This window comes from Bombus huntii, chromosome 15, assembly GCF_024542735.1.
Source record: "Bombus huntii isolate Logan2020A chromosome 15, iyBomHunt1.1, whole genome shotgun sequence".
NCBI lineage: Eukaryota > Metazoa > Arthropoda > Insecta > Hymenoptera > Apidae > Bombus > Bombus huntii.
The window spans coordinates 6,242,723-6,267,664 of record NC_066252.1 but is presented as its reverse complement, the minus strand read 5'-3'; the positions used below and the strand labels follow the sequence as shown (position 1 = coordinate 6,267,664).

Genomic DNA, 24,942 nt, shown 5'->3' with positions numbered 1-24,942 from the left:
TTTATTATTAGTGATTGAAATCATTATAAGAAAGTCTACCTTTCATGATAATTTTAAAGCAAGTGAAATCTCGATCTGAAGTAAGAACTGTATAAGTAATTTATAAATAGATGAAAAAATATGATTTTATTTTAAATTGTTCATCTCGTTTATAAAATCATTAGAACAAGAACTTCCTCTTCCTAATTTGTTATCTTTTATTACAAAACAATAACAAACTTTGACTTATTCTCTATATCTCATATAAAAATAAGAACGGCGCCGTAAGTACAGGTTAACGAGAACTATAAGTTGAGTGGTACTTCAATGAAGAATCCAACTACAACTTCTAGGGCTCACTAAGTCTCTTCTCAATTCAGTTCGTTCAGTTCGTTTCTTTGTATCTTTGACGACGTTTATATTATATTATATTTCAATCTCAATTGGATTAACCACTCCAATTGGAGTTCACGTGTCGACTGAAATTCTAATGAGGTGAAGTCCGACGTAATTTTCTGGGCGAATAGAATTCAGTGACAATGTTCCATGTAATTGAAGTGTACCTCCATAATTTACTTTCTCGAATGCAAATATAGGTCGGCCACAAACACCTTTCGCGTATTGTGTAAATTAATCATTCAGGACATATTTACATAGTTACATTTATGTTTAACACTATTATTTATATTAATTGTTTAATTATTATTTATAGTATTTTATTAAAATATTAACCCTTATTTTGGAGTGTGTATCTTTTAATGTTATATTAATGATACTGCTAAAGGAATTTTTTATTTTTTTTTTCATAGTGTTTCTATTCAATTTATATAACATCAATCGAGAGATTACGCTCTGCATTATATTCGCTATTTTATCAAACCGATTAAACTGTCGGAAGTACGGGAACTTTCATTATAAATGTCATATTAAAAAACGAAAATCGATTTCTGGCGTTGGAATCTCGTAATGGATGATTGCTTTCTATAGGATGCAACGGTTTTTGGCGAACATATGTAGGTATGATTCCGAGGAAACTATAAAACCTAACCTCCAGAGAGTCGATAAAACTTTATGGGCTCGATCGTTCGAAGAGATATCGTGTAAGATTTCATGGGAAACATCTTCGTACAAAGCAGGTAGTCATTTTAAATATTGTGACGTTATGCATCTAATATGGATCTTTGGTTTTTTAATTTAATTAGAAATATTTTTTAGGTGGAATTTTAATTAAATTTATTCTAAATTTATTCTAAAATTTTGTATCAACAGCTTACTATATATTCTATTACATGAATATGCTCGCTATATTAAACATTTCTCTAAGATAAACTTTTTGTCTGCTAAAATGGGAATAAGATTGAAATATAAAAATTAAAGAGTGGCAACGGAGTTAAATCTGCTTCCTTCAGAAATAGAACGATGCGGAGAAATATCCCTAGGATTACACGAACGAAACTGGACCTTCTGTTTTTTCCTGCATCCGTTCGTCTTAATAATGGAAAAAGTCTTAGCTCTGGCCTACTTTCGCCGCAATTTACCGTGTTCACGGCTCTCGCATAACTTCCTCCAAGTAGCTACACGCTCGTTCCGCTGTTCTTTTGTTGCCAACTCTTTCGTTAGCCCTTCTCCGTCACGATGGTTATTCTTGCCGTGCTTCCTCCAGCTACAACCGAAAATCCGGATGCAATGCAAACATTATCGTCGAATATTATGCAAAAATGGTAATTACTTCGCCAACATTAAGATTCCTGTGCTTCCCTTAATTGCTTTTAAGTAATTAGTTCCGAGTTTAATATTTCTGTGAATAATAACGCCACAGAACACAGAATCTTGAGGATAGAAGTGTAAAATAGAACTTTGAATTCTTTCTTTTTTTGATTTTATATTTTTTATGTAAGGTCACGAACCTTTTATTCTGTTCTTTTTATATTTTCTCTCTTTTATGTAGGTTTACGCTTCCTTGTTCTTTTCTGAAATATTCTTTTTAAATTCAAATTGGAAGAATGTCTTATTCCTTTTATATATTTGTTTTGTATTCATTCTTTTTGTTAATTTTTAAACTATGAAATCTGAATAATGGAATTCAATAAAAATTTTGTCATTCGTATCTTTATTTTATTGATTCCATCATATGATTTATGTTCAGTATGTTTTGCTGGTAATTTATTCTGAAACGAAGGAATCAATGGAGATTTTCTGTGATTTCTCAAGCATCCGCTTCGTTTCTTCTTTTCTTTTCCTCTGTTTATTTCTGAAAAGTAAGGAAAGCCTGTGAAATATCATTCGCCGAAATACATTGCTTTTCCTTACCTGAGTACACTCTCGTGGATAGAGTATTCTGATTGTCTGGAGAAATTGCACATTCGAGCTTCGAATCCCACTACAAATGGAACGTTTCTCAACGCTGCTTCAAATGAATTCCCAACTACATAAAATCACACCATATTAAATTCTTTATATGCACCTTCTCCAACTATATTTATATTTCATTGTATTCGGTATAAAAATGTTACACCTCTTATTTTAAGATTTATAAAAGATAAATTAAAATTACTTTAAATTATTGAATTATAGAATTTTTGAAATCGTACTCTAGAAAATATAAAGAAAAATAAAAAAGGGAAAGAAAATTTTATTATTCTTTTTTATCTTACTTATTTCGTTAAAATCATTGTTCGACAAATTAAGATTCAAACTTTTGAGCTTTATGGAACCGGAAGTCAATACTTCGGCAAGTGCTGCACCTCCAGCAGCCTCTATTCCGCAAGCACTCACGTCGAGAACTTCCAAACTTTCGCTTCTTAACAGATCTAAAACAAACACAAACAATGAACTCTCGGAATGCAATTTCCACGTGTTCTTTGTCTAGAATCCGATCATTTCGTTTTCGAGGAAGTTGTAAAGACTTCTAAATAGGGAACTACATGTATACATATAATGAATTAAAAACAATTCTGTAACTTAATCATGGTATTTACAATTTCTTTTCAAATATCAGATCACGATATTTCTTCTTTTTTATTAGTATTTCAATCTTAATTCATTTAAACAAGATGAACAAAGAATATTGTTGCACTTTGTTTATGATAATTATTATTTTTCTCTAATAATTATTATCGATTAATAAATATTATCTCCATAATCTTTTAATGTCAGTTTCTCCGTTAAATAGAATACACGGAGAAAATATTTCGAAATTCATCCGGAATAATTATTACCAATTAGGAAATAATTCATTGTCATGTATCAATTTTATGACAACATTTTTCTGCAAAAATCTTAAATGTTTAAGGAACGATATTGCAAAGTTCTATAGTTTAACGTATAAATCACGGGATAGTGTCCATTCGGGCAGATTCAGCAAAAGTCAAACAGGAATCCGGTGTAATTTCCGGGCGGAACACGCTGGAGATTAACGGGACGGAAGTCGAGCACGGTGTTTGTTCTACGAGATACAATCGCCGTCATGGCTTCGATACGGTAACCAGTATAAATATTGACTCATAAGAGGATAAAGTTAGTAACTTAATACTTTGTACACTTACAGGCACACACATGAAACATCCCGTTGTCTAGCAAAGGATTTAGCCTCAAATTCAAATGCTGTAGTGTTGTGTGCTCCGCCTTTAGCAGCCCATAGATTATACCAGCCACTCCTTCCGGTCCTATATCATTGTTCGCTAAATGCAGTATTTTCAAGTTCCTGTGCGAGAGGTATTCACCAACTGCTTTTGCTCCTTTATCTGCCAGTTTACAATGAGAAAAGTCTAATTCTTCTATCTGAATTGAAAAAAAATTTGATATTAACAGCACGGTATTATAAGAATGATCAATAAACAATATTATAGAAAATACGTTCTTAATTCCAGATTGTTATTGAATAATAGGACACTGAGGAAATAGAGAAAGAGAATACTAAGTATTAAAAAACAAAGTGAGTTTAATCAAATTGGAATTTAAATGACTGGAAAAATTAGACAGTAGAAAAATTAAGAGACTTAAAATTTGTAAAATTAAGAATTTGAGATATTAAAAGATTGGGGAATTAAAGATATAAGATGTTGGAAAATTAGAGGATCAAGGAATTGAGAAATTGTACGATATGGAAATTTTTTCTAAGCCGTTGTGACGCTACTAACACTATCACTCTCCAGCACACCTTGAAGAAGAGCTGCTGCACGTGGTTGATCCAAATTGCTTCTAGTCAAAGTAAATTTCTTCAATTTCGGGCAAGCTTTAATCCCACGACCAAGACCAAAGCAATCTTCAATGGATATCCTTTAGTTTTATTTTTACTCTTTTAATGTACATAAATCGGACTTGAAGAAATAGTAGAGTATTAAACTGTAACCTGGAAAAGCAACTTACTCGAAGTCTCGCCACTCGAAACCATCGTTCATGTAAACCAACCCGAAATTAATGCGAAGCTCAGTAAGATGAGGGAATTGTGGCAGAATAAGCTCCAACGGGATGTGATGGACGAATACTTCCTCTGCTAGACACGAATCTTCTTCGTTTAGAGATATCTTATCCTTCCTGTGAATGTGAACAGATTTCGTGCAAATAAGTAGTACTGTACTATGTATAATGATTATGTAAGGTGAAGGCTTATACGACAAATTCAAGGAGAAAGATTTCAGTTTTTGGAAGTCTAATCGTAGCTACCTTTTGTAAATTTCTTTTAAATTCGGATTTTTTCCTCTATGTTTCGAATAACTATTGTTATATTGAGATAGTTTAGATTTGGGATTAAATTATTTTGTATAAATAAATTATTTTTAGAATTATTATTATTACGTTTAAACAACTTAAATTTAGGATTGTTGTTGCATTCTCGTATTTATGTTTAGAATAGTTATTATATTTAAAGTTTACATTTTTTTTAGAATATATTATATCTTATTTATTTAAGAAGATTTACTTTGTTGGCAGTAAAGAACGTAGCTCTATTGTGTGTACATAATCACGCACAAGATCGATCATCTTTTCACAATCTTCCTTTTGGGATTCGAAGAAACTTGGCTCGAGATTCTCCAAATATTCACGGAAAGCACCTTCGCAGTAACGTCGCCGCCAGGAATTGCCATGTTCAGCGCAATCGTTGTGCCCCCATCTGAAATAATTCTAGTCTCTCCCGCATTCTCGCATTTGAATTTGGGGTCACGCTTTATGTAAACCAAAAACGACTTTCTTTATGAAAATTCGATAGTTCTCGTGCTGGAAAGTGGGCGAACTGTTTCAAGAGAATGCTCGTTGAAAAACGGCCAAGAGAAATTAATGGAATGATACTATATAAAGTACATATACTACCGCCGGTAGTAAGCTAAAACTACTTATGGTCGGTAAATTAAACATCCATTTATGAGATTGCTTCCGTGTTGTATGCTTTTATGAGGACGCGAATAAACTTTTTTTTGACGGCCTCTTTTATGGATTGCGAATTTTTTAAATTTTCTGTTTTTCTAATTTCTTGATTTCCTGGGATTTCAAGTTTCCTTATTTTCCTTACCACTTAATTTTCTCTGTTACTCGTTCCAATTTTCTCTACATTTTCTATTCTTATACTCTATACTTTTCATTCCAACTTTGTACTACACGATAATATAAAGAAATTTTTACGAAGTGTTTTCAATGCTTTCGATTACGTTTTTCACCTAGCTCTCGAGCAACGTTCCCAATAGTGTTCATTGTCGATTTTCCTTATAGTCAACTCGAACGGTAAATCGGTAGGCAGAATTTCCATCAGCATATTTCTATCCTCACAGGTTGGTAATTCCTCCAGTATCGGATTTTTCTTCCATACGGAGGCTATGACACGAAGGGCGAGGGTCTTTAAGCTTGGGACTCTCTCCTCGTCCCAGGAAACATCTTCCGGTCGAATTGTTCGATCGACCTCGCACGTTAACCGCGTCGTTTCTTCCGAACATCTTCCAAAAAAGATATTAATTACATATGCATCTTTTTTGGTGTTAATTATTATATATAATTATAATAAGAATTTGACAATATTTTGAGTTCCGAATATCAAGTATTTGAGAAAATTGAGAATTGAGCAGTAGAAAGTTTAAGGAATTTGGAATTTTGAAATCAATGATTAAAAAAGATAAATTGAGGAATTACAGAATTACGGAGTTGGAAAAATAGCAGATTATAGGGTTTTTAACGAAATTAAGAAAATCTGGAGAACATACCTATAAGCTTCCAACACGTTCTTGGGTATAGTGTGCGGAATTTTCATTTTTGTTACCTCCTCTATGCATTAGATTCATAAATATGTAAACAGAAACATCTTCGCTGGTTCATTTCCTCCACATCTCCACCATATGATAACTTGCTTCAGGCGAAACATATAATCGACGATAAAAGCTTCTATCTTCAACGAGTTAACATACTGTGCCAATTCCTTCTTTTCATGTTCAATTAAACGACCTATTTCCCGACTGAAATAATATCCATCATAATAATTATATTTTCAGGAATGTCCCGAGGGTGTAGTTCACGAGGACCTGTTCAAAGATATTTATGCGAAATTCTTTCCTCATGGCAGTAAGTTTTAATTATGTCTTGCCTTGTAGTTAATTATTATGAATAATTTTAATATTAATTCGTATACACGTTGCAGATTCTAGTCTTTACGCTCATTACGTGTTCAAGGCCTTTGATGTTAATTGCAATGGTGCCATGAATTTTAGGGTAATTTCAATTTTTTTTCTAACAATTCTCTTTTATTATCGGGTTTTTTCTACTTAATTTAATTTAATTTGTAATAATATATATTTAATATCTAATTTTTTACTAATTTTCTTTTTGTGCAATTCCCCAATTTCTTTGATCTCCAAAGTTCCTAATGCATTAATTGTACTACATTTTTTCCCTAATTTCCCAATCTTCGAAGAAAGAAAAAAAGAAATAGGAAGATCCGAAACATACGATACGATTTTTCTTCTCAGGATCTCCTGGTAATTTTATCGACTCTACTACGAGGCAGTATCTACGAGAAGTTACGATGGATCTTCAAGCTGTACGATATAAATGGCGACGGATGCATCACCAGGGGCGAGCTATGGGAAGTGGTGATTGCAGTGCATGAGCTGATGGGACGACGACATCACGCCGAAGAGGAAAGGAAAGCGAGAGAGCAGTTGGATAGGGTGTTCAAGAAGTTCGATTTAAACCAGGATGGCATAATAACGATCGAGGAATTTATGGAGAGCTGTCTGAGGGTATCGACACGTTTGCATTTTATGCATCTTTAAACAATATTGCTACTTCGTGAACAGTTTGCCGATGGCGAGAAGTTCTCGATATTGTTACATGCTATTCACTGAAGAATCAATATCTCATGAAATCTTAACATTACAGTTTAGAGTCATTAGTATTATAAGACAAATAAAATTTGTTAAATGATCTATACAATTATTATACACGTAAGAATGGATTGAGGAAGAACATGATCATCTTCCTTCTAATCTCCAAGAAAAGAATTCATAAAACTTCAGAAATAAAAAATTGTTCACAATTCGTATCAAAATCTAAAGTTTTATTTGTCTATCATATCGATCTCTATATTTCTGCTAATGACAATTATATTAACAGAAATGGTATGTTTAGGATGATGTGACTACACGGTCGTTGGCAAAGTTCGATTACGCGTTTTGATCTCCGGAGAAGGAAGAGCCTCCGGTGATGACCAAGACGACGCCGCCAACGCCGCTCTCTACCACGACCACCTTCTCGCAGTCCCAATCGCCCTCGCCACCACCGCCGTCCTACTCTCTGCTGCCACCTATTCCACCGCCTTTGCCTTCTCAACCACCTCCAGGTTACACCGTTCAAGATCAGGAGCTTTATATGCTCCTAGCGGCGCACTGGTGGAACCAACCGGAGGCTCCGCTCTTTTGCTAAGGGTAAATTATCATATTGAACCTTCTTGTACAATCCAATTAATATTATTATCATTAGTGAAATTTTAGAAGTTACAAGTTACAAATTAGAAATACCAATAGATTCTCTAACGTAATTGGAACATGTTTGATAATAAAACAGCCAGAATTTTAGAGATATTAAATAAATATAAAATAATAGATTCTATATAAATAAATTTTATTTTAAACAAGTGAATTCTAATTCTGAAGTGTTAAAATTCAAGAAAACATTTATCTCATCCACTAAATAATATAATAAATATCTTTGTTATATTATTCTCATTATTATATCAATATTATTATTATACTTATTACTATTATATCACTTCTTTGAATATTTTTCATATTTCTACATATTATGTGTATTCTGTGCACTTCTCAAATTTTCAAATTTTCCATAGATAAACCGTGATTCCCAACTTCTACAATAAGGAATTCCAACTTCTGAAAAGAAAAACAGAGAATACTGTAAAAAAAAAAAACAAAAAAAAAGATAAAAATGAAAACAAAAAGAATGAAGCCCTTAAGAATCTTGCGAGTTCAAGAATTCAATTAAACTCTCGCGGTCGATAGGCGAACGAGCTATAAGGTATTTCTTCTTGCGGAAGAACTATTTTACATCACGTAAGCAAATCTGTTAAGCATCCAGATATAATGGGAGTAGAGCATCCCCATTATAAGAGGGAGATGAACGACTTGTCAATTGTGGAATCGACATTACAAAGTCGAATATTATCACACGAGTTAAGACTAAAAGAATTGTATTAACAAATTAAGGGGAAAAATATAAATTGATTCGACGAATATATCATGGAGGAAGAATATTAAATAAGCAACTATCAATGATGTCGAATACTTCAACTTTATTTAGGGGAAGAACTTTTGAATATCAAAAAAAAGTATTTAACACTATCGTTTTCGCCAAAGAGAAGAAAACACGCTAAAAACGAGAAGAATTCAACATGAAACAGCATTTTGTCTTCTTTCACTTCCGTGCCAAACTTCGAGTAAAAAAATTATACTATTCCTTTCGTACGCGATAAAACGAGGTATGGGTATGACTGTGTACACGATTGAAAGATACGATTTTATCTACAAGATTATGTAATTTGGAAGATGCTGAAAATGAGGCAGTACGTACTAAGTATCGATTTGAAACAATTAATCATGCACAGAATGTTTCTAGTTTTATAATGTGATTGATATAATGAATTTATCTTTATAATTTTTATTTACAATTTTTTAAATAATTTGTTTAAATTTTTGAAAAATACAAAACCGAAAATTTATTGTACACTACGTAGAGTACAAATTTTTGTCTATTACTTCTGTCTTCATTTCTGTCTATTATAATATACAATACAGAAAATATTGAATTACACTATTAAATTAAATATCATAGAATGATTTTTCATTTTTTTTAGTAACATTCTGTGCTTAACGAACAAGATATTTGTTTTAGAAAGCATTGCTTTCGTACGTGCTTACACGAAGAGTTTACGTATTAAAAATTCAAGCGTGCAACGAGCATTCGGCGATAGAGGCTCACGAACAAAGAAGAAGTTCGATTTTCATTTGAGACAATCTCACATGTCGTAAGGAGTTGAAAGAAAAAGGTATACGAAAACAATGTGGTTCTCCTGAGGAAATAAGATCAAGACGATATTCTGTTATCTCTTTCATATTGAATACTATACAATTATATCATATGATATGTCCCTATAGGGTTCAACTGTTTTACGAAGTTATTAAAGTAGAATTACATAATATCGTAGGTGTAAGAGCGATAGCAGAGAATCAGTTTTCTAATATCGATAAATCTGTTAAAATGTTTGAAAAGGAGGAAATAATTGTCATAAAGATATAAAGAAAAATTAAATCGTAGGTAAGATTATATATTCTTGTTCAATACATAGAGGGGTGTTTCAATTAGTGATCGTTCCACAAAACGAAACACCAAATTGCAATAATTATCTAGTGATTTAGAGGGAAAAAATCTGAGAGGAGAAAAGAATGAAAAATCACATGGTATTATATGAGACGAATTTGTTATTAAAAAATCGAACGATTTATCGTCGATTGAACGTTTGCACGACCATGATAGTCGACATAGACGTAGGCAGCTTGCGTCGATCATAGGATCTCCAACTTTTTTTTAGTAACGTACAGCCACGTTTTATCAATATACAACACCAGGTGTGTCTTTTCAAGCTAGAGTATCCTTTAAAATTTTGCACATGCACCTTGAAAACACGTTTATACCAAGATCCATTTTATAAGATCTTTAAAAACCACTAGAACGTTATAAAACTACTCAATAATTTTTCAAAAACATTCTTTTTTCCATAATTATTTACAAACAATAATATCTGATATTAAATTTTCTTTATTGGAAAATAGGCTAATTTGAATAATAGCGAGTAATTTAGATACTTTATAGATAGATCAGAATTTTTAGTCCATTTTTTGAGTCCCCCAAGTACCTGTAGTAATGAGGCGCGGATTTACAAAATCATTAATAATAATTAGTATCCGTTATAATCAATTGGATATTAATTTGCTGAATCATCTAGCCATCTGGAATTAACTAGAATCGTTTAAAAATAATAGTTACCTTGCCTCAAAGTTTTTAGGCAATATTATATATACATACATATATATTATATGTAATTTTTCTTTTTAATCGTAAATCTTTCGAGATAGAGGCTCAAGTTAGAAAAAGAATTTAGGATAAGTACCGTTTGTTGACCGTTGTTGTCTCTTTGTAGCACTCGCACTGTTACTTGTTAATCAATGAAATCCTTCATCATGGTGTTTTAATAGAAGTCGAAGACGCATAGGTTGCTAAGCGCGTTCCTATAGCAACTATATTATTAAATAACGATGATTCTCAGATAGAGACACTCAGATAGAGTCCGTAAACAATTCGGATCTCTACCATTTCTGAATAATCAGCTATTACAAATTTAAACCTATAGGTATAAATTGTAATTTTTTAAATTATTTATTTTCTATCTTTTCTTAATGAAAACAATTTTTTAATGAAATGACAACACCAATTTTTAGATATTAAAAATTTTGTTTTTTCATTTTGTATAAAAAATAACTAAAGTTTTTCGTCAAATACGAACATCTTTAAATAATTGAAAAATTAAAAATAAATTATAAATTTACTTTTTTTTATATTAAAATTTTTTTCAATTTTTAGACCAAAAAGAGTGAAAGTATGCTACAATCAAGAATCCGTTGTCCATTGTTCCTAATAATGAATGAAAGCGTTAACGTGGAGAGTTCACAAGTCGAGAATATTAATTGAAAGCCGCTTGTTTCTGGGTTTTCTAACTGAACAAGTCAATTGCATCCGGAGGCGGACAAAAAATTCTGATGACCGAGGATTTTGGAAAGAAAAGATTTTTCTAATTGCACGAAAGTTTCTTCGAATTTTAAACGGAAGTTTTTTTCACCTGGATAAAAATAAAATAAAAGAAATCGATATAAGAAGCGATTATCGATGCTTCTTGGCGACAAGTATGCGTGTGTATCGCAATCGATCTAATATTAAACGATTTTTATATATTTTCTAAGAAAAACAAAAGTGAGACTTCAGAAGATGGAAACAACGAATGTTATAATTAAAAAAGAAAAAAGAAAAAAACAATTTTCTATGAAACAACTGGAAGCATACTTAAGAATAAAAGTCTCCAAGCGACGATAAGGAGTAGGAAAATACGGAGTATTTCCGGTTTCAAAAGAAAGAATTTTCAATCATAAAATACGATAATTTTCAATGAAAAAAATAATTTTTTATTATTATTTAATGCTTTAGTACAATTGAAAAATTATTAATCTAAAATTATTCAATATTTTTTCCTCGTTTTAAGTTTTCGTCATTTTCTAAAATAATGAAACCGGAAGTGCCCTATCTTACAGAATATCAATGATACTTTTTTGAACTAAAATTTTCAGGAACTTGTCCAACATTTTACAATGAAACAAATTTATACACAAACATTTGACGATCATTTCCGTTACAAAAAAAGAAAGAAAAGAGAATTCAAATTTCCCGCCAAAAGAATTGAACACGGTTTTGTCAACGCGTTTTAGAACGTAAGAGAAATTAAATGTTACACTTTTGTTAGTCAATGATTTAGCTTATTCCTTTCGAAAAGAATTGTAATTTAGATCGTTACATATCGTGCGTGCTTACTGGTCGTTTCAAAATCAGGACAGCCATTCAATTTGAAATATAGAAGCGTAAGATCGATGTTTAAGAATCAAATTTTGAGGAACTTATTAGATCGTAAATCTAGTACGTGTTGGTTTCTTTCTCGAAATGAGAATAATGAGGTACTATACAGAATATTTCAAAATATGAGTACGTCAAAAACGATTTTTTCTTGGAAAAACATTTTTTCGTATACAGATTTGAAATATACTTTTCATTTGAAAAAGTTTGCAATTTAAATTTTAACTTTTTTCCGCATATTTTGAAACATTCTGTATAGATCGAAGTAGTCATAGTCAATTCATGAACATTAGAGGTAACATAGATCGTAATTAACTTTATTGATCTTTAGAATTTATCTTGTTGAACTGTAAACCAATGTTTCCAATTGTATCAAAATTTATAGAACCGTATTTTAACTTGTACACTTATTTGCTTCTTTGTGTACAAAAATTTAAATGAAGCATCTAATAATCGATTAGCAGTGATCGATCGAACGACTGGGGATTCTTGGTTTAAATCGAGTCAAAAACAACATAATTATCGTTAACAAGTATCGATACTATTGATAGTTGGGTCGATTTGAGTTTCTAATTTAATTCATTTGACCGTTACGATTGGTTGATTCGCTTAATTGCAACAAAGAAAATATATCTGTCAATGATTCTAACATTGTTTTTACATCTTAAGAATCTTGTTTTAGGTGATTTGGATTTAAACTTGGTTACAGTAGCGTAAAGCACGAGTAACGAATCAAAATTTATTATGATAGAGACATTTAGCGTGTACTTACGAAGTATTGAGTTATATAATTCATAGAATATACGACTCGATAGTTAAGCTTTCAAGCAGTTTTTTATGACAAGAATTTACGATTAGCCATTAAAGTGAATCGATTAGCGATTGATTCCGCGTCGCCAAAGAATTCGAAACGGTTTTAATTTCAAAATAATGAATTATTTAAGTTAATTTATCGGGAAATTATAAGTCGGTAATAAATCGATCAAGACAAAAAATATTAGTAAAGCCGTTTTTTATCTTTTATTTTCGATGTTATGTATGTATCTATTTTTTAAAATGCTATATAATATATTTTGTAAAATAAAACGCTTTATAATGATCGTTCGAATACTTTGGTGATACATTGCATCTAGATGCTCCGTAGAGTACATTTGTTAATTCTTATACTGCCAGTTTTTCTGTAGAATTCGAATATCACCTATATTATTAATTAAAGAAGAAAGACAAGGAACATTTTTGCATGCGATAGTTCATAATCACCGTGTTGTCCTTTGCCCAGGCCTTTCTCTGATACTTCTAGTGTCCATACTCCCGATCCTTCGTTCATTAGATCGAGAAATAATTATACTGAGTACCGACGAATGATTTTTAAAGAAATTATATCTTCACGTCGGGTCTTTGCAACGTGTGAAGAACTTATATCTCGTCACAACTGAATTGTATATTTAGAGGAATAAAGGGAGATGGTCATTATTATCTTCAATGTACCTTTTTTCCTCTAAAATCATTGTAAGATGCACTGTTATATCCAACATTCTTTATTTTTTAAATAATCTGATTCGTTATAGGACAAGTGCTAGTTTTGCTTACAAATGAGCCATGTACTGCCATCTACCAGATTGGAAAGAATAGTAACTTAGAGTATCTAAGGATAGATGGTAGCACATAAGTTTTCCCTAGGCAAAGAACGCAATATTGTGCAACAAGAACAGACGTATAGACTGATGTTAAACAAGAAGGACGATACCATGCGACAAAGAGAAAAATAGCGATTAATTTCACCTTTTTACCTCTACGTAGTTAGAGTATCAGTATCCATAAATTGAACAAATTTTCATTACTGAAAAAAGCTAATTAAGAGGTTTAATTTATGAACTTTTATGATTGCGTCTTCCAAATTAAATCCTCAGCTTTTCTTTCATCGATAAAATTGTCCTATTGTATATCACAAAATTGTGAAGATAACCTTCTAGTATCTCCTATATTTCAATCACATGGTTTTATTTACCTTTCCGACTTGAACTCTTTGCCTTTGTACAAGTGTATAAATTAAAAATACGATATTTTTTTAAAAATAAATTTGCCTTTTTGACGGTTGTTATAGAAACAACCTCGGTAAAATAACAAAATTAAGCCATTCAAGCAGATGAGAATCTTGTTAAAACACACAAATTAAATAACGTATTTCGCATTTTATGCTTATTATTTTATTTGTAAATTGTGATTCAATAGTGATTTAACCCCGACGTCAAACTGTCTCACAGCGGAGAGTACGTATTCATAGAACAATTCTTTTACATAAAAACATAACCTTTTTTTATATTGATTTGATTGATTATCTTTATATTACCGTTTTACTTTTGATTTTATAGAAAAGACCGAAACCGAGGCAGCATGCCAGAACCTGTGCATCATCAAATAAACGCTGCTCGCAAAACATTTCAAACGCTTTACCAAATCTCGAAGCTATTAAATACAAATCTAGATCCTACAACGTTAAGTATATGCATACGATTATGCGAGAACGGCGTAAATCCATATGCGCTTGCAACAGTTGTTAAAGAATTACAAAGAGAAGTAAGAGCTATGGATAGTATGAATCAACTTGATTCTCCCACGAGCAAGTCTAGTTTAAATAAGTAATCACCAATTATGTCTTCTTTATAATTTACATACTCAAATGAACTCTGTTAATCTATAATTTTGTACACATATTACGACTATATATTCTCAACAATGAAATATTGAATTGTTTGTATTGCTTATGAGATTATTGATTGTTGCCTACTATTATATCTTTAGTGATGTTACTGATGAATTGCTATTAGTTGAATTTGTCAATGTCTAAAGTATACTTTTAACATTTGTAATTGTTCTAGCATAAGGCCAATAAACATGTGACTAATAAGTACTGTTTATAACATTGCATATGAAATACATTTATTTTACTGTAGAAGTGATGTAGGAAAGAGAGATTTCGCTTTTCTATAGGATAAATCAAGTTTATTTATGATATTTATAAGTATTTCAGTAAGTTATGAAATATTTAAATAAAAGTAATTTAAGTTGTATATTTTTACAAACAAAAAATATTTGTATCAAAAATTGTCCTGTACTTATTTGCTTATAGATATAGATATATACCTACATGTACAAAAATATACAAATGAAAAATATTCAGTATCTTCGAAAAATTTATAATATAAATTATAGCTCCTCTTGTTTGTTACTATTGTCCTTTTTAATATTTCGTTTACTTGCTTGTTTATTAAGTTTTGCCATTCTTTCATTCTAAAAAAGTCATCAGATCATTATAGATCATACAAATTTTTATTTCGTTACCCTTTTTTTTTGTTAATGTATTTTAGTATTCTCATACCTGTTTCTTTGGATCCCTAAAATAAGTTTGGCCTTCAAGAGTCACATGAGACAATTCTGGTTGTTCCAAGAAAAAGTTTTTTGCATCTACAGCTTGAGAACCCTCGTGAAATAGAAACACAGACCTTTTTTGATCAATTGGATATCTGTAAAAGATTCAACTATATTATATAAGCGTTTTTATTATTTTAACACATTAAGTATAAAATTAAGAAAAAATACTACCTTTCGGCAATAATATGATTATTTTGAAGACTAGTCTGCCAAATTTTCATTATAGTCTCAGCTTCTTCAACTGACAAATCTTCATTTGTATCAACGAACATCATCACACTTTTACCTTTTTTTGTCACTTTCAGTACATTGTCAGGATTTGACATATCAAGCTATTATATAAATAAATATAGATTACACAGAAGAACATGCAGAAAACATGATATAACAAGCTAAACAAAAAGATTATGTAAATAAATATAGATAATTTTGATGTTATTCAGTAGTTAAAAGAAGGCATTCTGGAACTGCTTTCATTGGATTTTATCCATAACCCATTTATAAGGTAAAGAGTTAATTAAGTTCAAGAATACTAAATTTGGTAAATACTTTAATATGACTATGAAAATTTAGTACTATAAAAAAGAATGATATATGTAAATATTTTTTATAGTCAGTAAAGGTATACAAAATTAATTCATAAAGTTTTTTAAATACACTACCTTCGATAAATCAATTTTTGGGCTAGGCCTAAGATGTTCTGGTAATTCATCTGGTTCCAATGGTTCATCATTTTCCTAATAATAAAAGAATTATAATCTTTGTTAATTCCTTTTACTCTATGTAAATATGGAATTTAAAAAATTGAAAAAAAACGTAATATACCTCCCACTGATCTAACAAGAGTTCTAAATCTGCATCATTCATATCACGTATATCTTTGTCTCGCCATGACTTTTTTTTATTCGATTTTCTATCATCGATTGCATTCACGTAAATTAACAAAAATATACTATAAATAATAATTTCGTTCCTCATATTTGAGAATTGTAAAAATCAACACGTCAATCCAAAATTTACAGTTCTTTGAAATAGTTAATACATTTTAAATGTTCCTAATAAATTACAAAAAATTTTATAGAAGTTTTTCTAAGAAATCTATATTTGAAATTTATTCTTTTATAATATATCTCAATCTCAATACACACGACTGAAATAAGAATGAATTTGTCCTTAACAAGAACAAGTTTCATTCATCTTACAACAGTACAAAAACGTGATTAGTGTTGCCACCTATCGTACTTGAAATGATGACAAGAAAGACAACAATGCCGACAGTTTTATACGATGTTATAAATTGCAAATTACAGTCAGTATGTCACTTTTGCCATTGTTTAACCTCATTAAAAATTTCATAGTGACTATTTACTAAAGCTTGTACCACGAGAAACAATTCGCTTATCTTGTTACTAACGAAATAAATTATTTCAATTAACTGTATTATTTGGATACAAAGTAGGGCAGAAACGTTTTCCTAACTTTTTTTCTCTTGTGTTGAAACGATTTTTGAGGTGCATCTACAGTATTACAATACGCAGTAATGTGAATTTTGTAACACTGGTTGTAACAGTTATGTAATATAATTGAATTATTTATAAATATTTAGTATGTCTTTTAGGGTTTCGTTTTTTGGTGAGAGTGCATGCAAGATAACGCAAGTTAAGGTTATTCAATTGCAAGATGATAGATAACATTACACGACTGATTATTTATTAGTCATTGATAGACACATAATCTCTTGTATTGCTTATTTGTGATAACATGTGTGAGACTGTACTTCCTGCATCATTTGTCACTTAATTGTGTATTTTTCACTGATCAAGCGGATGATCTAAGCAATGTATAATAATCTAGTAAGTGCTTTGCCACTTCCTTTATATTTGCTAAATTAATATTGTGCATTAATTTTTTGCTATGATTTACAATTAAAAATATAAGAATAGAACTGTCTAAACATTTTTCTGAATAATATATAAACTTTGTTTTCTATTTAATGTAGTAGAAAATGTTTAAGGCGCATTGTGTTAATTATAAAAGCATTTTATTTACAAAACTGAAAATAAGAATTTTTAGATATATTGTAAGAAAAATTGAGTGATCTGTAAAATGTTATTAATGATTAAATGAAACTTTTTACATTACATTATTACATTAATTTTATTTTGCTACTTTTTAGATTGATATGAAGGTACATTGGAATCAATCTTAAAATCATCATTGAAATTTGTTGGCTTTTATAAATTGGAAAGGATACAAAAATGAGTAAAATTCAAAATGAAGCTATTATGCAAGAGATAATGGTACTTGGAAAGCTCCTGCATCAAAATGGAGAAAAAGTATTAAATGCATCTGGCAAACTCTCTTTGTCAACTACTTTACTATATAATTTAAATGAAGCTTTTTCTCTGATCGTTGATGGATGTGAAAATTTAGAAGCTTCATTTCAAGTATGCAACAGCTCAAAAATTGACATTTTCCGTGACCTGAAATTTCTACATGACTTTGTGCAGAAGACAATTGGACTAAAAGTGACTTATTGTCCAAGCAATCCTAAGATACCCATTGATATTACTAAATTTAGGTGTTTGAAATATCTAGAATTAAAAAAAATTAACATTGATACTGTAAAAGGACTCAGAAGTGTTAGAGGCCAACTTGAAAGCATTGTTTGTACTGGTAGAAAAGGAGTTTGTACTGTAAAACAACTCTTGGGTAATTATAATTAAAAAGTTATAATTTTTAATTAAAAAATGGATTTAATATTATAAACATTATTTTTATGCAGTAAATTGTGGTGGTGATACTGGTGTTGGGTTTGTATGGGGTTCTTTGAGACATTTGGCATTACCACACAATGCTCTTGAAAAATTGGATACATCTTTAGAGTTAGTACCATGGTTACAAGTAATAGATTTAAGTCATAACTTGATAACATCTGCAGATGAATTATCTTGTTTACCAAATTTAAAACATGTAAATCTTGGATATAATAAACTTGAAACAGTACCCACCTTTAATGAAGCTGCATCACGTTTATTACAAGTACTAGTTCTGAAGAATAATTACATAGAAAGTTTAAATGGTAATGTATTAATGTATTTAATTATTTTGAGTTTGAGTTTAAGTTTAAGTTTTATATTTCTTTCAGTACATTAGTGTTACATCAAAAAATGGTGTTTCTAAAACCATTCTGCTTTCATATTGTCAGTTTGCTTATGCCATTGCACATACATACATAATTTATAAAAGCAAAAATATATTTATGAATTATTTTTGTTCAAATAGGTTTGCAAAGTTTGGAATGTTTAACAGCATTAGATTTATCTTACAATTGTTTGATGGAACATTCAGTCTTGTGGCCTTTAGAGAAAATGTCTGCTTTGTTATGGGTATCCTTAGAAGGCAATCCCTTGTCATATCATCCAAAACATCGATTATTATCCATAAAACATTTACATCCATGTTTGAGTGATAGCAAGGTAGGTAGATGTTAAAAACGATAATATGTTATATTATTACAAAATGTAAATTTCGCAATATTTAAGTATTATATAAGTATAAATAAAATTTCACGATTTAGTTGGTTGTAGATCATTCATCACTTTCAAGATTAGAGAAGCAAATTATTGCAGAAAATCGATTCTTTATCGTCAGATCTGAAAAATCCGTGTCGAACGAGTTACTCAACTCAGTGTCAAATTCCTTAAATTCTAGTAGTTTACTTACATCTATTAACACGTCTACGATTAGTGATTTTGTAGCAGGAACATCTGCAGAAGGGACAGGTAGCATGGAAAAAAGTTTTTCTAAAAGTAAAAAGAAATCAAGCATAAAGGAAGCAGTTATCGCGGAAGTCGAGCAAGAAAAAGATGATTTAAAAACAGATCGTAGTATTTCTTGCTTAGGTAATAAATTACTTTCAATTTTAATCATTTTTTTATGATGTTGAGTCATATAATATATTATTCTTTTGATATTATTATTGACAGAAATTTCGAAAGGACATTTAGAAACAAAAAAACAAATTTTGGAGATACGAAGAAGATATGGAGAAGATAAGTGGTTAAGTAGTCAAGCTGGCACATTTGTTCAAGATATTATGGGAATACAACCTCCGACATATTCAATAACATCGGAATTTACGATAGAAAATTTAAACGCTAAAGATATTGTGCATAGTATTGAAGATTCTGTGAATCTTTTGATGAAAGATACACACATTGAATTAAACGATAAATCTGAATCTTTAAAGCAAGAAATTAATGAATTTAACGACGAAAAAAATAGAAGTAAAGTATTAACCGAAGAAGAGAATATTTCTGAGGTTTTACTGAACAATGACACAAGCGTTCTTGAGAATCTATCTGAGCCTCCTTATGATCCAGAACAAGGTATATTATAAAGAGTAAATTGTATATATCGTTAAAAAATTACTTTATTTTAATTGTTGCATTTTTAATATCTAGAAGTTGGGAATTTGTACCGGGTTCAAAAAAGGAAAAATTCAAACGAATTGGAAGATTTGTTTTTAATAATAACAACACAGTACGTATTCTTTATTGTATTAAAGAATTTTACACTTTCATTTTATAATATAATTATAGTGTTATTCGAGAGAGAGATTCACTTACTGGGAAACTGAGATGCTGTTGGTCAACAAGTTCTGTATTATCGTGTGTACTTGGTAGAAGTGAACCAGTGACAGTAGATATAATTTTCGATACCACACGCGAACATCGTAAAAACAGGAGATATTTCGTAGAACCAAACATTGCAAAAGTAAGAAATAAGAAAATACAAACATAGATATAAATAACATGTAAATAGTATTAATGTACTACATATTTGATCATTTTGTAGGAAATAGTTCAAATAATTAACGAGAGAATAGAAAAAAGAACGATATTGTTGAAAGTTTTTAAATGTATGAAATGTTCAACTCATTTTTCCCAAGATTCAGAATATATTTTCATAAGTTCATCTGCATCAGGTACATTTTCAATAATAGTTATAGATTGGAAGACATTATAAGTTACAAGCACGTTCAGTATTGTAAAAAATTCCAAGTTCCAGGTACAAACCAATTGAAATGTCCCACCTGTGGAAGTACTTTAGTTATAGAAACAGACGAATTATCGATGTTGGATATGGAAAATGATACTTCTAAAGGTTTATTGGAAAGCGTAACCAAAAATCAACATTCTGAGAATTCAGTAAAAACCAATCTACAACATTCTGAATCTTCTTCTAGCATTGGTAAGTCTCACTCAGATCTGCGCATGTAATATGAAAATGAATGAAACATCTGACAAAAGTTGTGGATTTTTTAATAATGAGCTGTAATATCTTGAGTTTACTTCATATAACACAGTTTTTATAATTTATGCGTGGTGTTCAAATTTATTTATTTTAAAATACTAAGCATGTAATAAGAGCTATGTATTTATGAGGTTTAGATAATAAAAATTAACCATATATATTTATTTGTTTATAATGTTAAATTTTTGTAATACTAGTATCTTTAAGTTCTATGATAAAAATAATATTTATTAATTTATCAAATGTGGATGCACTAATTTCGTAACTGCTGACTGCATATCCGTGCATTGTACTATTGACTGAGACTATAACATACTAATCCCGGTGCAGGTGGAGCGGGGGTACGAGCTATATCCGTCACCACTTCTTTGGTGCACTCCGACTCTCACATCCAAGCTCAAGTTCGCTGTAAGCTTCAGTCACACTATCTTATTACAGCATTTTCTGTTTTCTCAAGCTTTCTTCATGATTGAAGATATAAAGCTATGATATTAGTTGCTTTACTATCTACGATTCTATACTACTATTATTAAATATCTTAGGCTCATATCTTCATTTTTGTTTTTACGATACATTCGTTTATTCTAAACAATTATAACAATTTGCATCAAAAGAACTAGCCATAAGAAAAAATACATAGAAACCTATAAAGGAAAATGTGGCCTTTTCAAGTTAAATAAAACAAAAAGAAAAGTATGAGTATCTGTTTGATTAATTTATTCAAATAACAAATAGTATATATTAAATTTAGATGAGTTGTAATTACTTTACTTTGTTATTAATAGGTTCAGCAACAAGTTTAGAGGAATCAAGAGAATCAACACCATCTGCAAATGTACTAGATAAAAAATATGAAAGTGATATAGAAGTACTCAGCAATCCAAGTGAAAGTAGCATTGAAGTTCTAGATGATGGGTCAAGGTAAATTATAATTTTTTATATTTTTGGTATAGACAATTATTCAATATGTTCATTTATGTAAAATTTGTTCTATATTATGTTCATATTAATACAGAACACATCTTACACCACATAGAAAGCGTTCTTCGGAGGAAAGACGTGCTGCAGTTGCTCCATGTCTTTTAACAATACCAGATGCAGCACCAATCATGACTGGTTTAACAGAGAGTAGCTCTTCAGGTTTGTTAAAACTTTCATTTTTCTTTTTGTTATAAAAATTATTTTAAATTTATTATTAAAATGCTATGTCTACAGGTTCTTTAACGAATAGTATTTGTACCGCATATGAAAACAAAGCAATGAGACAAATTAGTGCAGATGAAAAATCCCTTAGTAATAATGATAAAGAGACCAAATCTACGCCAGTAACAAATTTAACTTCTATGCTAGGAGGTTAGTAAAATTATATACTAACATATATTAACATTTAATTTGTGTATATATCAATATTTATTTAATGTGAATAATTTTAGGACTACTTCAGAGTATAAAAATTGGCAGTAATAAAACATTAGAGCTAAAAACGGAAGAAACGTCGCATTTAATGGGTAGTAATATCCAGTATTCTTATGAGGATTTCAGTAGTATAGATCATAGAATAAAACTACACATCATTTTAAATATATTTGAACATGAAAACGAAGAGCTTATTCTTCTTCTCAGGGTAATATTGAACTTCATATAATCCAAGCCGTTAAACTAACATTCTAACTGAATGTTGTTAATTTATTCGTAAATTTTTAGGCAGAGATCCTAATGCAAAATACAAAAGATACATTTCCTGGTTGTGTGGTTTTATCTACATCGAAAGTTTATATTCTTAAAATTGTTGGACCAGAAGGGTAATGATAAAATAAAACATAATTTTATTAGAATTCCATTTATTGGAAATCTGTTCTATTTTTATATTGTTGTTATTATAGAGAAGACCCACAACGCTGGTTGCATAAAGAAATTAGCTGGACTATAGATAGATTAAGACGTTTCTCTCCGATACCATTTAAGCAAGGTGTCTTGATTGAATTAGAACAACCTAACAAAACAAATGACGAATTGAATTCTACTATTACATTTTTATGCGTTTTACAAGACTTACAAAGAACGCTCAACTTTTTGCTTTATGTTACTGGTAAAGAATAGAAACGTCGTTTATTTTATACTTAAATACTATCCAGTCAATAACTTCGTTATTAAATAAATTGTTCTTTATTTGCAGATTTTTTATTACCACCGATTTGTGAAGAAGTCGAACTCAAAATATCAGAACATTGTACTTCTTTAATGCATGAATTATTAAAAAATTGCAAAAACTACCAAGATAAAGATACTGTTAGGCACCTTGCTTTATTCTCTTCTGCCTTGTTAAAATATCAAGACCTCGAAATTCAGCTGAAATTATCAAGCTTAATAGTGACTACCTCCGTCTTGGTAATATGCAATATGCAGTGGCTTCTTCCAGGCAACAAGGAGTTGCCACAGATAATAAGAGAACAAGCAATGAGCAATTTGATTGGAGTTGTAAGTATCGAAATGATATTAGTAAAATTAAAAAAGGAAATCTTTACGAAAAACTGTACTTTGATTTTTTATAATTAAACGTATTGGTTGTTATATTTTTAGGAACATTATAGCTCCTCAATAACTTTGAATTTCTTAGATGAAATAATAGGACAAGAGGAAAGGTGGGTTTTAGACTTTGTTTCTATGAGTGCTGCTGAAATAGTCATTACTTCTATACGGTCTCCATGGGAGGAACTGTTTTCAATTCCCTTACAAAATATGGTTTGCAAATCACAAGATAGCGAAAACGCATAGAACACTGATATGTACAGGAAAGTATTCTAGTCGTATAAAACACGTCATGTGAACTTTTAAACGAATATAGGTTCATTAAATCAAATTAATAGTTTACGCAATTTTGATGTGTTAGTGAAACTCATAGTTAATTTGTACAGAAATTGTAATTTCACCAAATGACCACATAGAATAGTATATTATTTGACTAATAAAAATATATAAAAATTATAATATAGCAAATATTATATCATAAATAATACTTGCTTGTTTTTATTTTTAATTGATTTGTTATTTTGTATCTTTTTCCAACTAGAGATTATTTAAATACTTATTATAAGAAAATACAATGTAAAAATTGGGAAAAATATTTAAAAGTTTCATAAGTAGTGTGAACAATCATTTTCATATCTAAAAAAATTAATTATCTTATACAGATATATTTATGGTAACTTTTTTTAATTGTATTGAAATATTAAAAATAATATATCTTTTTAAATGGTTTCCAATAATTTTTTATATTCAATTTGTTGAAAGACATAAAATTTCAAATGGTGCTATTAATATTAAGATACAATACATAACCTTTTATATCAATAATTTATTGTATACATTAAATAACTGAATGCTTCACAAAACAGAAGTTATAGTTTATTTATTATTTTATTATTAGGAACATTATACATACTCTACTCAACAACAACAAATTTGTTTTTTACTTGTCATAATGTTCAATTTAATATAGTTATCGATACAATGAAAATTTTTATAATCACATGATTTTTATATTGCAAAGAGAATAAAGTATATAAACTTGTCTTTTTTAAAATATGTTTTGGAAATATCAGAAGCATAAAAAAGTATTCAAAGAATTTGTATGCTTTCTTTGCAATACTATAGAAATAAATGCAATTTTCATCATGAACAATACTTAAATAATAATCTGTGATGAACTGATTTTTATTATTTATCTTTCTACCTATACATATATATGTATTTCGTGTGCATGTGTACATATTGTAAAACTATATTATATTACGATTTATAACAAGATGAAACAAATGTAAGACAATTTTATAACAACTTTGTCAAAGTCACTAATACCTTAGCTTAAATATTAGAGCTAATTGTAAATTTACGTATTGTACCGATTATTCTTCGCAAAATGTTGAATTTCTAAATAATTAATATAACAATGTATTATGATGGTATATATTATTTGTATATATGTAAATAAATTGTTATAATATCTATTATACAAGCTATATCATAAAGTCATATCAAAGA

At 29.8% G+C, this 24,942-nt stretch overlaps 4 protein-coding genes across 18 annotated transcripts in view; 2 read left to right on the top strand and 2 right to left on the bottom strand.

The window, feature by feature from the left end:
* Window positions 1–14,420, top strand: part of LOC126873876 (Kv channel-interacting protein 1) — a 29,580-nt gene extending 15,160 nt beyond the window's left edge. For 2 of the 5 annotated variants that reach the window (XM_050635209.1, XM_050635205.1), the window contains exons 3-7: window positions 6,456–6,525; window positions 6,602–6,672; window positions 6,930–7,202; window positions 7,591–7,886; window positions 8,306–14,420. In XM_050635209.1, the coding sequence (XP_050491166.1) occupies window positions 6,456–6,525; window positions 6,602–6,672; window positions 6,930–7,202; window positions 7,591–7,638 (462 nt within the window). In that variant the 3' untranslated portion in view covers window positions 7,639–7,886; window positions 8,306–14,420. The remainder of the gene's footprint in view (window positions 1–6,455; window positions 6,526–6,601; window positions 6,673–6,929; window positions 7,203–7,590; window positions 7,887–8,305) is intronic. The other 3 variants (XM_050635208.1, XM_050635207.1, XM_050635206.1) reach the window with 3 other exon arrangements.
* LOC126873874 (dynein regulatory complex subunit 5) lies at window positions 245–5,988 on the bottom strand. Its single transcript, XM_050635201.1, has 6 exons — window positions 4,901–5,988; window positions 4,348–4,515; window positions 4,119–4,257; window positions 3,525–3,759; window positions 2,634–2,789; window positions 245–2,404 (listed from the first exon to the last, which is right to left on the bottom strand). Exons 1-6 carry the CDS (start codon window positions 4,960–4,962, stop codon window positions 2,286–2,288), a joined length of 879 nt encoding a protein of 292 aa, XP_050491158.1. The 5' UTR covers window positions 4,963–5,988; the 3' UTR covers window positions 245–2,285.
* Window positions 14,421–15,131: 711 nt separating the features above from the next.
* Window positions 15,132–16,783, bottom strand: LOC126873877 (LDLR chaperone boca). Its single transcript, XM_050635210.1, has 5 exons — window positions 16,408–16,783; window positions 16,245–16,319; window positions 15,754–15,914; window positions 15,530–15,674; window positions 15,132–15,441 (listed from the first exon to the last, which is right to left on the bottom strand). Exons 1-5 carry the CDS (start codon window positions 16,558–16,560, stop codon window positions 15,358–15,360), a joined length of 618 nt encoding a protein of 205 aa, XP_050491167.1. The 5' UTR covers window positions 16,561–16,783; the 3' UTR covers window positions 15,132–15,357.
* LOC126873865 (serine/threonine-protein kinase 11-interacting protein) lies at window positions 16,744–24,920 on the top strand. Of its 11 annotated transcripts, none has more exons than XM_050635174.1 (20): window positions 16,744–16,891; window positions 17,201–17,435; window positions 17,759–18,294; window positions 18,368–18,664; window positions 18,868–19,061; window positions 19,163–19,487; window positions 19,572–19,973; window positions 20,049–20,127; window positions 20,187–20,361; window positions 20,443–20,572; window positions 20,650–20,838; window positions 21,232–21,309; window positions 21,687–21,822; window positions 21,917–22,041; window positions 22,117–22,254; window positions 22,335–22,525; window positions 22,606–22,703; window positions 22,785–22,990; window positions 23,078–23,379; window positions 23,482–24,920. In XM_050635174.1, exons 3-20 carry the CDS (start codon window positions 17,841–17,843, stop codon window positions 23,674–23,676), a joined length of 3,714 nt encoding a protein of 1,237 aa, XP_050491131.1. In that variant the 5' UTR covers window positions 16,744–16,891; window positions 17,201–17,435; window positions 17,759–17,840; the 3' UTR covers window positions 23,677–24,920. The 11 variants fall into 11 exon arrangements, with proteins under 11 accessions (XP_050491131.1, XP_050491130.1, XP_050491133.1 ...); XM_050635173.1 differs by having other exon boundaries at window positions 16,747–16,895; XM_050635172.1 differs by having other exon boundaries at window positions 16,824–17,093.
* Window positions 24,921–24,942: the final 22 nt, after the last annotated feature.